Here is a 12,672-nt window from a genome sequence, read left to right on the forward strand (position 1 = left end):
ATCTTCCCCCTCTCATCGGCACCATCACCAAAAAGTTGCACCTCGCGCCATCTCCTAAACCACTTCCATGTCCATCAAGCACCTTCGTTGTCGCCGGTGGTGGAGTCCTCCACACCGCCATCGCCACCACCACTCATCGGAGTGTCACCTCGAAGAGTAGAGGACGCACCACGGAATATCCTCTTCCTCTCCGCGATGTCCTTCTTGTACTCCTTCCACCACATCAATTGGTCTTCATCCATGTCCTTCTTGGACATCATCATGTGCTCCTTCTCTTCCACCACGAGTTCTTTCCATGTCTTTGCTTCTTTGACCTTGATCATCCTCTCCTCCAAATCGGCCTTGCGCTTGGCATCTTCACGCCTTGCTTCAACTTGTGCAAGCTTCACCTCTTTCTTCTTCTCGTTGATAAGAAGCTTTGTCTCCAATGTCTTCATTGTCAATGCCTCCCTTGACTTCATCATATGTTCTATCTTCTCCCTTATGCTTGACGCCTCTCCTTCCATCTTCTTCCTTAGATTATCCTTCTTGTTTCCAGCGGGTTTGTGCTCGTTCCTTCCCTCCTCTTCACTATCATCCATCCTAAGCATTGCCGACTTCTTGGGTGCGGTCTCTTGATCCCTCAACTTCCACTTGTCATAAGTTTAAAGAATTTTCCAAACATGTTTAAATGGGAATGCTTTGCCCTTGGAAGCGGCCATCTCCTTGTACTTCAAGTCGGCAATTGCCTCTTACAAACCCACCAATAGCATAGTAAACATATATGTACTCACATAACAATAGCATAAAAAATCAAAATAAATGTGAAAAACATATATGTACTCACATCGTCACTCTCCACGGTTCCACTAGGCGGTGCATCCTTCACTTGGTCCATTGCCGCACTCCAACAAGCACAATGGGGCTTCATCAACTCCCATCGGCCTTGAAACGACTGGTAACTACGAGGGATGTGCCCACCGGTCTTCGGCTTGATCTTGCAATAGACGTCCTCTATGCGTTGACAATAGCGTTTACCGGTTTGATCGGTACCGGTGCTTGCATCCAACCCCACATGTGCCCAAGCACGAACCAAGAGAATATCTTCGTCCTTGGTATAGTTTGTCGAGCGCACGGTGGGTTTTGCAATGGCGGCGAACGGATCCTCCTCTATCTCGGTCACCTCCTCCTCATCTTCCCCTTCCTCCTCCTCATCACCCTCTTCCTGCAAGTCATCACCAAACCCAAAGGGTTCGAGAGGAGGAGCCCCGATGTCCACCTCCGCTTCTTCGAGAAGCCCCATGAACGACGTTGGCGGGGCAGGCATTCCGTCGAGCACCTCGTGCACGACGGGCGGAGGTGCGGGGGCCGGGGCGGGCGTCGGCTTCTTCCTGAAGGTGGTCTTCTTCACCTTCGGTGCCGCTTCCCCCTTCGGCCCAAGGGAGGGCTTCTTCCTCACCTTCGGCGCCGCTGCGGCCGGGGCTACGGAGGCGACGACCGGGGTGATGGAGGCAGTGGCCGGGGCAGGCTGGGGGAGGACGACGTGCTGGCCAGCACGCCGCCTCTTCGTGCCGACGGCCACCACCAACGGCACCTCCGGCATGGGCGGAGGAAGCGAGGACGGGGCCGGCGCAGGCGTCGCCGAGGCCGAGGCCGGGGGCGGGGTGACGGGCGGAGGGAGAGAGGACGCGGGCGGGGCGGCCGGGGCGAAAGAGGAGTCTGGCGGCGCCTCCATGGCTCGCCGCGGGGGTGACAGGATCGACGAGGCGTACGACGGGAGGGAGCGGGCGAGGGGGAAATTTCCCTCCCGCGCAACGACCGGTGGAGTGCGGGTTGGAGGTGGGTTTCCCTCTCCAATCCTCACTTTTACAAATTGGGAGGGCAACCCCAGATCCAATCCGTAATTTTTTTTAAGGGTTTAGGGATTTAGGGGTTCTATTATTTGCCTTTTTTTGTTTCAACCCATAAAAAACGGTTATTTCTGTTTGGGTTTAAGGGCTCTACCATACATGCTGTGAGGGATCTTAGAGCATCTCTAGTAGAACCCTCAAACCCTTAAATCTAAAACCAGTTTTAAGGGTTGAGAATTGGCCATTTTTGACACTTTTAAGGGTTGAAAAATAGGGGCAAAGACTAGAAACCTCAAACCCAACCCTTATAACGGAATATTCCATTATAAGGGTTGGGTTTGAGGGTTCTAGTCTTTGCCCCAACCCAACCCTTAAAAGTGTCATTTGGCATATCACAATTTTCACTAGAAAAACACAATAAACCTTCAAACAAACACGGAAATAAATATCATTGATGCATGGTTTAATAGTTTTTACATCACACAATCATCATCTTCCCCCTCTCGTCGGCACCATCACCAAAAAGTTGCACTTGGCGCCATTTCCTAGACCACTTCCACGTCCATCAAGCACCTACATTGTCGGCGGTGGTGGAGTCTTCCACACCACCATCGCCACCACCACTCATCAGAGTGTCACCTCGAAGAGTAGAGGACGCACCACGGAATATCATCTTCCTCTCTGCGATGTCCTCCTTGTAGTCCTTCCACCATTGCAATTGTTCTTGATCCATGTCCTTCTTGGACATCATCATGTGCTCCTTCTCTTCCACCATGAGTTCTTTCCATACCTTTGCCTCTTTCAGCGTGATCATCCTCTCCTCCAAGTCGGCCTTGCGCTTTGCTTCTTCACGTTTTGCTTCAACTTGTGCAAGCTTCACCTCTTTCTTCTTCTCGGTGATAAGAATCTTCGTCTCCAGTGTCTTCCTTGTCAATTCCTCTCTTGCCTTCATCATTTGCTCCATCTTCTCCCTTAGGCTTGATGCCTCTCCTTCCATTTTCACCCTTTGCTTTCCCTTCTTGGTTCCCTAGGGCTTTCCCAAGTTCCTCTCCTCCTCCTCATCTTCACTATCATCCATCCTAAGCATTGTCGACTTCTTGGGTGCGGTCTCTTGATCCCTCAACTTCCACTTGTCAAAGGTTTGAAGAATTGCCCAAGCATGCTTAAATGGGAATGGCTTGCCCTTGGAAGCGGCCATCTCCTTGTACCTCATGCCGGCAATTGTCTCCTATCAACCACACATAATCACATAAGAACCCACCAATAGCATAGTACACACACATAGTGAAGAGATATGTACTCACATAGTCACTCTCCATGGTTCCACTAGGTGGTGCATCCCTCACTTGGTCCATGGCCACACTCCAACAAGCACAAGCGGGCTTCATCAACTCCCACCGGCCTTGAAGCGATCAGTAACTACGAGAGATGAACCCACTATTCTTCGGCTTGATCCTACAATAGTTGTCCTCGATCCTGTGTCAATACCGTTTACCGGTTTGATCGGTGCCGGTGGTTGCATCCATCCCCACAAATGCCCAAGCACGAACCAAGAGGATATCTTCCGCTTCGGTGTAGTTTGTCGACCGCACGTGTGGGCGGGAAGCGGCGGTAAATGCCTCCTCCCCTATCTCGGCCACCTCCTCCTCGTCATCCCCTTCATCCTCCTCATCTTCCTCCAAGTCGTCACAAACCCTAAAGGGTTCTAGAGGTGGAGCCCCGAGGTCCACCTCCGCGTCTTGGAGGAGGTCCATGAACGAGGATGGGGTTGCCATTTCCTCGAACGCCTCGTGTGCGGCGGGAGGAGGTTCGGCGACGGCGACGGGCGGGGCCGCGGGCTTCTTCGGCGCCGCGACCTTCTTCCGCTTCGGGGACGCGCCGACGACCTTGGAGGAAGCCCCTCGCGGCCCACGGGAGGACACCTTCGGCCGACTCTTCTTGGGGGCGGGCGCGGCGGCGGGGGCGGGCGCCGGGGCGGGGACGGTGGCCGGGGCGGGAGCCGGGGAGGCGGCAGGAGGCGGTGCGAGGCCCGCCCGCCACCGCTTGGCCCCGACGTGGGTCGCCGCCACCACGTCGACCACGGGCGGCTGCAGGCCGGGGGCGGGGGCGGGCGCGGGCGCGGCGGCGGGCGGGGCAGGCGGGGCGGCGGGCGCGACGGCGGGGGAAGCCTCCATGGTGGCGAGGCGGCGGGAGGAGCTGGGGAGGCGGGGGGAATTCCCTCCCGCGCGATCTGGGAAGAGGAGTGCGGGTGGGGGGGGGGGGGTTTCCTCCCAACCCTCACTTCTACAGGCTGGGAAGGTGTTTGAGGGTTGGACCTCTAATTTTTTTTACGGATTTAAGAGTTTAAGGGTTCTAGTCTACGCTATTTTTCAACGAAAATTGTAAAAAAACGGTTATTTTTAAGGGTTTGAGGGCTCTACTAGACTTGCTCTTAGGGTATGTGGAGAGAATTTTCCTCTAAAACAAAAGGTCCGGCCCAGCCCGGCCCATTACGAAACTTAGCGCAGTAAGGCTGCTTGAGTTCGTCCTCCGCCCGACGATTTCCCCACCTTCGTCCTTCCTTCTCTCCTTCCTCTCTCTCTCTCCCCTCCCTCTCTCTCGTCCGCTCCCGCGAGCCCGTGTGAGAGAGATGGGGAGACGCCGAGCCGGCGGCGGGGGGCGCGGAGGAGGCCGAGGAGGAGAAGGACGGGGTGGAGGAGAGGAGGAGGATCTGAAGCTGCACAAGGCTGCGAGGTCGGGTGATGCGGCGGCGGTGGAGTCGCTTTGCGAGTCGGACCCTCTCGCCCTCAACTCTAGAGACCGCCTCTCCCGCACCCCGTAATATTATCCCTCCCTTCCTTTTCCTCTTCTTGTTCCTCCTAGATAGGATCCACTATCAATCTTGATTAATGGTCTAATTCTGCTACAGCTCCTTCTCTGATTGATAGTTCCACCATACTGTGTAATTCTGATATAGTGATGTACTGATGTGACATGATTAAGCGCCACCTATAGTGCTTGCTTATTACTCCCTCTGTAAACAAATATAAGACGTTTTAGGTAACCAAAGTAGTGAGCTAAAACGGGTCTTATATTAGTTTACATACAGAGGAAGTACCTCTCTTCCTAATTTTAAGACTTTTTTGCAGTTCAATTTGAACTGCAAAAATGTCTTATATTTTGGAACAGAGGGAGTACTTCATTATTACTACTACTTGTGTATGCTGGCTGACTGATTATGTGCTTCAAGTTTATACCAAGTGCACCCTAATTCTTTCTGTAGCTATTGGCCCATGCACTGATGCGGTGTTTATTGCGATATTATATCCCTAAGTGACACATTATACTATTATAGTGCCTTGCCATAGCTGCTGCCTTTTCAAATTAGTCTAGAACACAGCGGCACTTCTCTCCGTCCTCTGTTCCTCTAGTTAGGTACTCCCTCCGTCCCAAAATAATTGTCTTAACTCTAGAGTTAGTACAAAGTTTAGACACTTATTTTGCGACAGAGGAAGTATATTTCAAGGTTGTTTTGGTTTTCAGATGTGCTGCTATCTCTGGGCCTTTTGCATTACATAGCATAGCAGCTTTGAACTACTAGCTGTGGTCTCACTTATCCCTGCTAATTTAGGATCTTTGGGACAACCATTATGTTTCATCTCTTGCCCTTGTTGTAATTTGAAGACAACTGTTTGAATACCATCACACAAGCCCCAAGAGTTATCTTTTCCTTGTAATCCAGCTTCTAACTGAGTGTTTCATTTTTATATCTGATCTGTGTATAGTGTTTCATTTGTGTTGATAGATTTGTTTCCCTCTATTAAAACGTTGCTATGCAGTACGAGTACTGCAGCAGTAGTAGTAGCACCAGATTATGTGATGTGATGAACTTGTTTATGTCATGTCAGTTTTCTTTGTTCATTTTATCTCCTTGACATAGTTGGTTTTGTTAACGTAGACTCCATCTGGCGGCATGGGCTGGGCATGTTGATGTTGTGAAATGCCTTTGCAAGCACAAAGCTGATGTGGGGGCTGCAGCAATGGATGACACCGCCGCAATCCATTTTGCTTCCCAGAAAGGTCATTTGGAAGTGGTGCGTGAGCTGCTGGCATCGGGGGCCTCTGTGAAAGCAAAGAACAGGAAAGGTTTCACAGCGTTGCACTTTGCTGCTCAGAACTCCCACCTGGAGCTTGTGAAGTATTTGGTGAGGAGGGGCGTGGACATCACAACAAAGACAAATGCAGGGCAAACGGCTCTACATGTTGCGGAGAATGATGACGTGCGTGCTTTCCTGAAAGAGTGCGAGCAGTCACTGAAGAAGGGAGTGGAGCTACCATCTGAGAAGAAGGATGATTCTGTAGCTGAGAAGGCTGATGACGGCAAGGTCTCAGGTGAAGCTAGAAAAGATGATGCTGACGCAGAGCAGGGCGAGAAGAGGAAGAGTGAGGAGATTGGTGCTGGGACGAGGCCGTCCGAGGTGAAGAAGGCCAAAGTTTCACTTGCGCATCTTGAAAACGACATGGAAGAAGAAGATGAAGCAGACGAATAGAATCGAATTGCCTCGAGAATGCCATTTGATGGTGCCAACTTGTATGCCGTGTTATCCGTTGTTCTTTTGGCAATTTTTGAATGTTCACAACTGTAAGAATTTTGGCTGTTCATGGGCATGCTATCTGTATCCGAGTTGACTAGTAGTAGTACTGTGTTTTTATCAGGTAGTTGATGTCTTGTTGATGATAATTTACTAATGACCCCCTTAAAAACAAGATGGTTTTACTACTGTAAGTTATTATGTGCTTTGCTTTTTTAAATTTTTAAGGGAAATGTTATCTGCTGCCCGTGTTGTAATCTCAGAAGGAATGGGAAGAACGGAAAACAAGGCCCAGCCCAGTTCGCGAAATAGGCCCAACCAATTGATGAAAGAGGAAGAAGAGAGTAGTTGGTTATCCACTCCTTCCATCTACTCTCTCACACTCAAAGAGGGAGGAGAGAAGGGAGCACTCCGCCGCCGCCGGCTGCTGCTCCACAACCCACGAAGCTAGGCAGATAGGCATGGCGGCTACCAGCGCGAGTGCCGCTGCCTCCCTCTCCGTCACGGCTGCCGCTCACCGCCTCAGGCACCGGCAGCTATGTGCTTGCGCACGTGGGCCGGCGGCGCGACCGCATCCCCTCCTCAAGCTGAACCGCCGCAGCTACGCGGCTTCGGCATCGTCCGCGGCGGCCATGTCTCCTCTGTCCCGGTGGGAGGGCCAAGGCATCCGAGCGGAGTTGGATGCGCCGGGAGGAGTGGCCAGCGGTGACGTCATGGGCCTTCTTCTCCGGGAGCGCATCATCTTCCTCGGCAACGAGATCGAGGACTTCCTCGCCGACGCCGTCGTCAGTCAGCTCCTCCTCCTCGACGCCATGGACTCCGAATCTGACATCCGGCTCTTCGTCAACTCCCCCGGTGGATCACTCAGGTCTCCTCCCAATGCATCACTCCCCTCCATTGGCTTCTCTCGGTTTGTGTAGAGTTGAATTTACCATCTCAGCTAGTGATGCCCTTTGTCGTCTTACATTATTTCGCATGGTCATCTTGTGGGCAAACTACTTTGTCCAAATACTAGTTCGATTCGTGATAGTACTCACTCCCGGGTGTTTGATTCGATATAGGCTGCACTAATCAAAATCATGACCTGCATATGTAGTAGACTCATCAAGTCGATTCACAGCAGTAGGTCAGACAATATCTTGTTGGATAAGAGTTTGCTGGCTATGATCAGTATGACACTGACATACCTTCAGACTATACGAGCTATAACCCTATTTTGCTGAAATCTGCACTAATCCCCGAATGATACTTTACTGACTATCCTTGAGTCGCCCCCTTGCTAGACCTTTTACGTATCTTAATAATTTGTCATCACGGCGGAAGGTTATTATTCATTCATTTTGTTTACAATTTTCTGGTCCGAGCATAGGCGGAAATCTTGTTCTTTACCACATCAACAATTCTGGATTGCAAATATTATCTCTGTTCTTATCTTCATTTAACTGGACTTTTGTTATCCCTAAAATAATACCAGTTTGATTGTATTATCGCCTAATTCAGTAGGTCGTTTCTATACTCATAATTGCTGAAATGGAAAAAAAAGGTTGACAAAAAATCCTAGTCTAATCTACCTATGGTAACACGTAAGTAAAGCACTGAAATCTAGGCCATAACTAAAATTTAGAATTGAATGGAGTTAATTCAAGTTCACATCTAGCACCTTGTTCTCTGTGATGATCAAACAATATGTAAGTTTGTATCACTAGTTCGCTGCTTATTGGCTTGTTATATCAGCCGAATTAAGCTCTTAGCAATATCAACATCGAGCACCTTGTTCTGTGACGATCAAACAATATGCAAGCTTGTATCATTAGCTCACTACTTATTGGCTTGTTATGAGATCAACGGAATGTAACTTTTTGGTAATACCTGCATTGAACACCTTGTTCTCTATGATGATCAAACAGTATGTAAGCTTCTACCTAAGATTAGCTGGATGGAACTTCCCCCTCCAGAAAAAGCTTAAACAGTATTATGGGTAGTTTTATTGTGAATGATATTTGTTGCACGTTACGAATGATGCTTTTCTTGTTTACATGTGCTTAACATTCATCTCTCTCATTCAAGATATCACATTTGACTGGTTGACTATTAGTTGGCTTTGAATGCCCTGTTATTTGACTTGGAACACCCTATTGTTAGTTGACTTGGGATTCCCTTTTTTAGTTTGGTATAACTGTACCTTTGGTATGAATGGTGGGACAAGACTAGTCTTGTCCAAAGAACTAGTTCATGGAAACAGAACAAGTTTTGGACATAAGCAAAGTCAAACTTTGACTAGTGGTAGATTGAAAATATTATGTGTAGATTTTTTAAACATTTGATGTCTAAACATTTGGAGAACAAGAGGAGTTTTAGGCTAGCCTTGCCATTACATTGAAGTGCATGCAATGGTAGCCTTTGCATATCTGTTGATACAACCTAGTTGCATTTTGTGACAGACTTCTTTCGTTTTCCATTTCAGTGCGACAATGGCTATCTACGATGTAATGCAGCTGGTGAGGGCAGATGTATCCACTATTGGAATGGGCATAGCTGGATCCACAGCTTCTATACTCCTTGGTGGTGGCGCAAAGGGCAAACGGTTCGCCATGCCCAACACCAGGATTATGATGCATCAGCCCGTGGGAGGCGCGAGTGGCCAGGCCTTGGATGTAGAGGTCCAAGCCAAGGAAATTCTGGCTAGCAAGAGGAATGTCATCCGGCTGATATCAGGCTTTACGGGACGCACACTGGAGCAGGTAGAGAAAGACATCGATAGGGACCGATACATGGGTCCTCTTGAGGCCGTGGATTACGGGATCATTGATGGTGTGATTGACGAAGACAGCATCATCCCACTTGAGCCGGTTCCAGAGAGGGTGAAACCTAAATACAACTATGAGGAAATGTACAAGGACCCTCAGAAGTTTCTTACGCCGGATGTCCCAGATGATGAGATATACTAAGCTAGCCTGTCAGTCATATACTAAGCTAGCCTGTCAGTCATCTGTATTTCGAACCAGGCAGTTGCTGGAGCTTTCATCGAACAAAGATGATGTAATCCTTAGCAGTAGACTTTATCTGCCGTTGCATTTGGTGTGATGGTGTAGCTGTTGTGTTCTGGCATTTGACCAAGCAAATGAAAGCGCATGGAACATACAACTGGTCTAACCAGCTAGCCTCGCATGTATTTTGCACAGCAAGCAACTGCTGGAGCTTTTGTCAAAACAAAGATGTAACACTTTTTTTTAGTACGAGTAGTAGACTTTGTTGGCCGTTGCATTTGGTATGATTGGGAGCTGTTGTGTTATGGCTCTTTGACCAGGCAAATGAAAGCACATGGAACATAGAAATAGTCTAATTAGCCAACATTTGCTGCAAAGAGGAAACCAAAGGACATGGTAAAATTTATTGACTGCACCCAAATTCATGATAGTGGGGACAAGAATCCAATGTAGCCAGCAATCCTTTACAAGACACAATAACAATGAATACAAAGAAACAATTTCTGGAACTCTGATACAATTGTCGCAGCCGCCGCAATAAGCATGATCATCTCATCAATACATGGCACCGACAGTCGGAACCAGGGCTGGGGACACGACGCCTTTGACCCTGAGGCCGAGCGGATCCCAGAGCTGGACAGGACCTGAGCTCCCAGTTTTCAGGCTCACCGGAGCTTCAAGCCGGGTAGCATGTTCATGACCACGGCCCTCTGCTGCTAATTTTGCCCTCTTCAACCTGATACGCTCAGCTCTTGAACCAATTGTCTGACCCAATATCGAGGCAGCTATTGTAAGGGCCATGGCGCTCTTCGGCATCAGGATGGACTTCCTCAGCATCCCTATGAAAGGCACTGCAGCATGGACCGCCGCAAACCACTGCACTGAAAACTTTGTGGTGTGCTCCCTCCAGATGCCAAGAGGAACATTTGCTGCCATACCGAGCAGCGCGATCACCACTACTTTTGTTGGTAGGGGCTGAGGGCGAAGCCCCTTCGCAAATGCCGTGCGGGATATTGCTGCACGGGCAGCAACAATCGCAGGAGGGCACGTCAGTTTCATACCAGCTGGGGGTGTCAGCAGCTTTGCGACAAGAGGCACGACTCCACCGATTGCTCTATATGACTTTGCAAGAGGGCATTGACCATTTTCCAGCCAATCGTTGCTCATCGCTTCATGATTGTTATTAGACTGGCCTTTATTCTGGAATGCCAGGGAAAGCAAGATCAGGTACATGAATGGTATGCTCCAATTTTAAGGAATAACGTTATATTTGTTACTCATTTTAATATCTGCACCATGTATGGTAGTTCAAAAATATCATATGAAACATGCATCTAAGATAGATTTGCTTTCCTTTGGTACTAAAAAGTCGATCTCATGTAAAGGTCCCTTCGTCAGGATAATGAAACATTCTAACAAAAGGCGGGTAATTTGAAGGATAGAACAAATACATGAGGAGAAGAGAAACCATAATTACCTGGGGGAGGTTGTTGGGATTCTTCTTGTTGGAGTTCTGCTTATTGTGCTTGTTTGAGAAATCACCGAAGCTGAAAAAGCCTCCAAATCCTGAGAGACTGATGGTAGCTGCTTTGGCTGCCAAGGGGTTAAATTCAGGAGTGGGCTTTGGCAGAGGCTTCTCAATATGTGCAAAGGCTCCTTCTGAAAGCGGAACAACCCCGTCTCTGCCGTGGAAAACTCGAAATGCCGTGTCAAAGTTGGGTCCGTCTTCGAAAATTGGACCCTTGGCTCCGGTTGCCTTCACGAGCAGAAAATGGTAGAGTTTAGCAAGCAAATAAATAACATATATACAGTTATTCAGATAAAGAGGGGTGGACGGTAAGGACATACCGGAGCGGGGAAATTAACGGATGTCAAGGAAAAACTTGTAGGCTCGTTGATGTTCCTCAGGAATGGGCATCGTTCAATTCCTTGCTGGACAACATTACTGTCTTCCGAGCACATTGGGTCACCGAAAGCTCTTTGGAAAAAGGAATCCATGTGAACAACTGCAGCAACCTAGCCTGTGAGTGTGAGAGCAATATTAGTCAAGTCAAGAGATGGTATATACCAGAACTGTACGAGATGCAGCTGCCAATCGGCCTATGGTGGAGGTGCATGATCAGAACTTATGAAATCGATAAAATACAATCATAACTGGTAGGCCGTGGATAGACAGATTAACTCAATACAGTCCGATTAAATTTCATCCCTAGGTGCATGTGGTTGGATTGGATTTGGCAGTGGTCGCAAACAAACTTGTTATTCCATGCCGATTGAGTCATTGAACTACTTACCTAAAAGAACACGCACTACGCAGAGACCCACCTACCAACCCAGCAACTACCCCTGCTACTAATACTAATCAGTATCGGCTGCTTTCATCTTCTTGGTTGGAATGAAAATATGAAATGATGCAAAATTAATTCCATTCCATGATTGCCGGCTCGGAATTAAGCCGGGGCACAAATCAGGGGGAAATGATAGGGGCAAGGATCACGGAAGATTTGGTCGGAATCGCAATTCGTGATGTTTAATCTCGCAGGGCGATCAACGAATCGAGCAACCCAGCCACCCCCATCGTCCCAAATCGAATTGGCATGGCAACCAATCAACCGACCCATCCGCCCGTCCTAAATCGAATTCGACGCGGCTGGTCGTAGAGGAGAGGAGGCGGGAGAGAGGAGAGAAAGTAACCTGGAAACTGAAGCGCGGGAGGGGAGGAGGCAGACGAGGAGGCGAGGCGGGCGGGCAGCTCTGGATTTTCGGTGTGGGTCGTGTGGAGAGCACAGGTGAGATGAGGAGAGAGACCAGGAGGGGGAGGGGGAGGGGGAGGGATTGGTTGGGTAGTTGTTGGGTGCGGTGGTTGGCACGCGCATCCATCAGCACATGCGTGGACAGGGAAACGGGCGTGGGTTCGGAAGGTTTGACCCTGTGACCCGGCCAAGCGACAGCGAATTTGCAATTCACGCACGCGCCGCTCGCACTGACTGCGTTGCATTTGCAGCCGCCCCCGCTGGTTCTTCCTTGCTTCGTGTTCCACCTCCTCCTGCTCTCGTCTTCCGTGTTGACCCGGCCAAGCGGTGGCGGTAGCAGCAGCCTGCGTCCCCCGTTCTACGAGTGAGAATCTAGCTTGCGTTCCCACATCAAAGAAAAAGAAAACGCACCGAACGATTTTTGTGTGCGACCTACGTGCTCCGTTCCTTTTAAATGGGACGCACGTCGTAAACAGGGTCGACGATTGGGTCGATGCAGCTCGCATAGTTAGGACATGTACAATGGTTGATA

The 12,672-nt window shown here is 49.3% G+C and overlaps 3 protein-coding genes across 3 annotated transcripts; 2 read left to right on the plus strand and 1 right to left on the minus strand.

Moving 5' to 3' along the window:
* The first annotated feature begins 4,351 nt into the window (after nt 1-4,351).
* Nucleotides 4,352-6,594, plus strand: LOC123437178 (receptor-interacting serine/threonine-protein kinase 4). Its single transcript, XM_045115690.1, has 2 exons — nt 4,352-4,646; nt 5,767-6,594. Exons 1-2 carry the CDS (start codon nt 4,459-4,461, stop codon nt 6,356-6,358), a joined length of 780 nt encoding a protein of 259 aa, XP_044971625.1. The 5' UTR covers nt 4,352-4,458; the 3' UTR covers nt 6,359-6,594.
* Nucleotides 6,595-6,751: 157 nt separating this feature from the next.
* Nucleotides 6,752-9,664, plus strand: LOC123437162 (ATP-dependent Clp protease proteolytic subunit 4, chloroplastic). Its single transcript, XM_045115689.1, has 2 exons — nt 6,752-7,268; nt 8,865-9,664. Exons 1-2 carry the CDS (start codon nt 6,862-6,864, stop codon nt 9,346-9,348), a joined length of 891 nt encoding a protein of 296 aa, XP_044971624.1. The 5' UTR covers nt 6,752-6,861; the 3' UTR covers nt 9,349-9,664.
* A 98-nt stretch (nt 9,665-9,762) lies between these two features.
* LOC123437146 lies at nt 9,763-12,252 on the minus strand. The gene is made up of 4 exons (XM_045115688.1): nt 12,082-12,252; nt 11,236-11,408; nt 10,865-11,143; nt 9,763-10,587 (listed from the first exon to the last, which is right to left on the minus strand). The coding sequence occupies exons 2-4, from the start codon at nt 11,383-11,385 to the stop codon at nt 9,943-9,945; spliced, it is 1,074 nt and encodes a 357-aa protein (XP_044971623.1). The 5' UTR covers nt 11,386-11,408; nt 12,082-12,252; the 3' UTR covers nt 9,763-9,942.
* Between the last annotated feature and the right edge of the window lie 420 nt (nt 12,253-12,672).

This window comes from Hordeum vulgare, chromosome 1H (genome assembly GCF_904849725.1).
Source record: "Hordeum vulgare subsp. vulgare chromosome 1H, MorexV3_pseudomolecules_assembly, whole genome shotgun sequence".
Lineage (NCBI taxonomy): Eukaryota > Viridiplantae > Streptophyta > Magnoliopsida > Poales > Poaceae > Hordeum > Hordeum vulgare.

What these genes read in the sequence shown, in the direction of transcription:
- LOC123437162 (XM_045115689.1), top strand. Translation starts at nt 6,862, where the DNA reads ATGGCGGCTACCAGCGCGAGTGCCGCTGCCTCCCTCTCCGTCACGGCT. An exon ending in TCCCCCGGTGGATCACTCAG is followed by an intron (nt 7,269 to 8,864) that starts GTCTCCTCCCAA and finishes TTTCCATTTCAG; the next exon opens with TGCGACAATGGCTATCTACG.
- LOC123437146 (XM_045115688.1), bottom strand. Translation starts at nt 11,385, where the DNA reads ATGGATTCCTTTTTCCAAAGAGCTTTCGGTGACCCAATGTGCTCGGAA. An exon ending in CCGTTAATTTCCCCGCTCCG is followed by an intron (nt 11,144 to 11,235) that starts GTATGTCCTTAC and finishes CTGCTCGTGAAG; the next exon opens with GCAACCGGAGCCAAGGGTCC. An exon ending in ATCCCAACAACCTCCCCCAG is followed by an intron (nt 10,588 to 10,864) that starts GTAATTATGGTT and finishes CTGGCATTCCAG; the next exon opens with AATAAAGGCCAGTCTAATAA.
- LOC123437178 (XM_045115690.1), top strand. Translation starts at nt 4,459, where the DNA reads ATGGGGAGACGCCGAGCCGGCGGCGGGGGGCGCGGAGGAGGCCGAGGA. An exon ending in GACCGCCTCTCCCGCACCCC is followed by an intron (nt 4,647 to 5,766) that starts GTAATATTATCC and finishes TTGTTAACGTAG; the next exon opens with ACTCCATCTGGCGGCATGGG.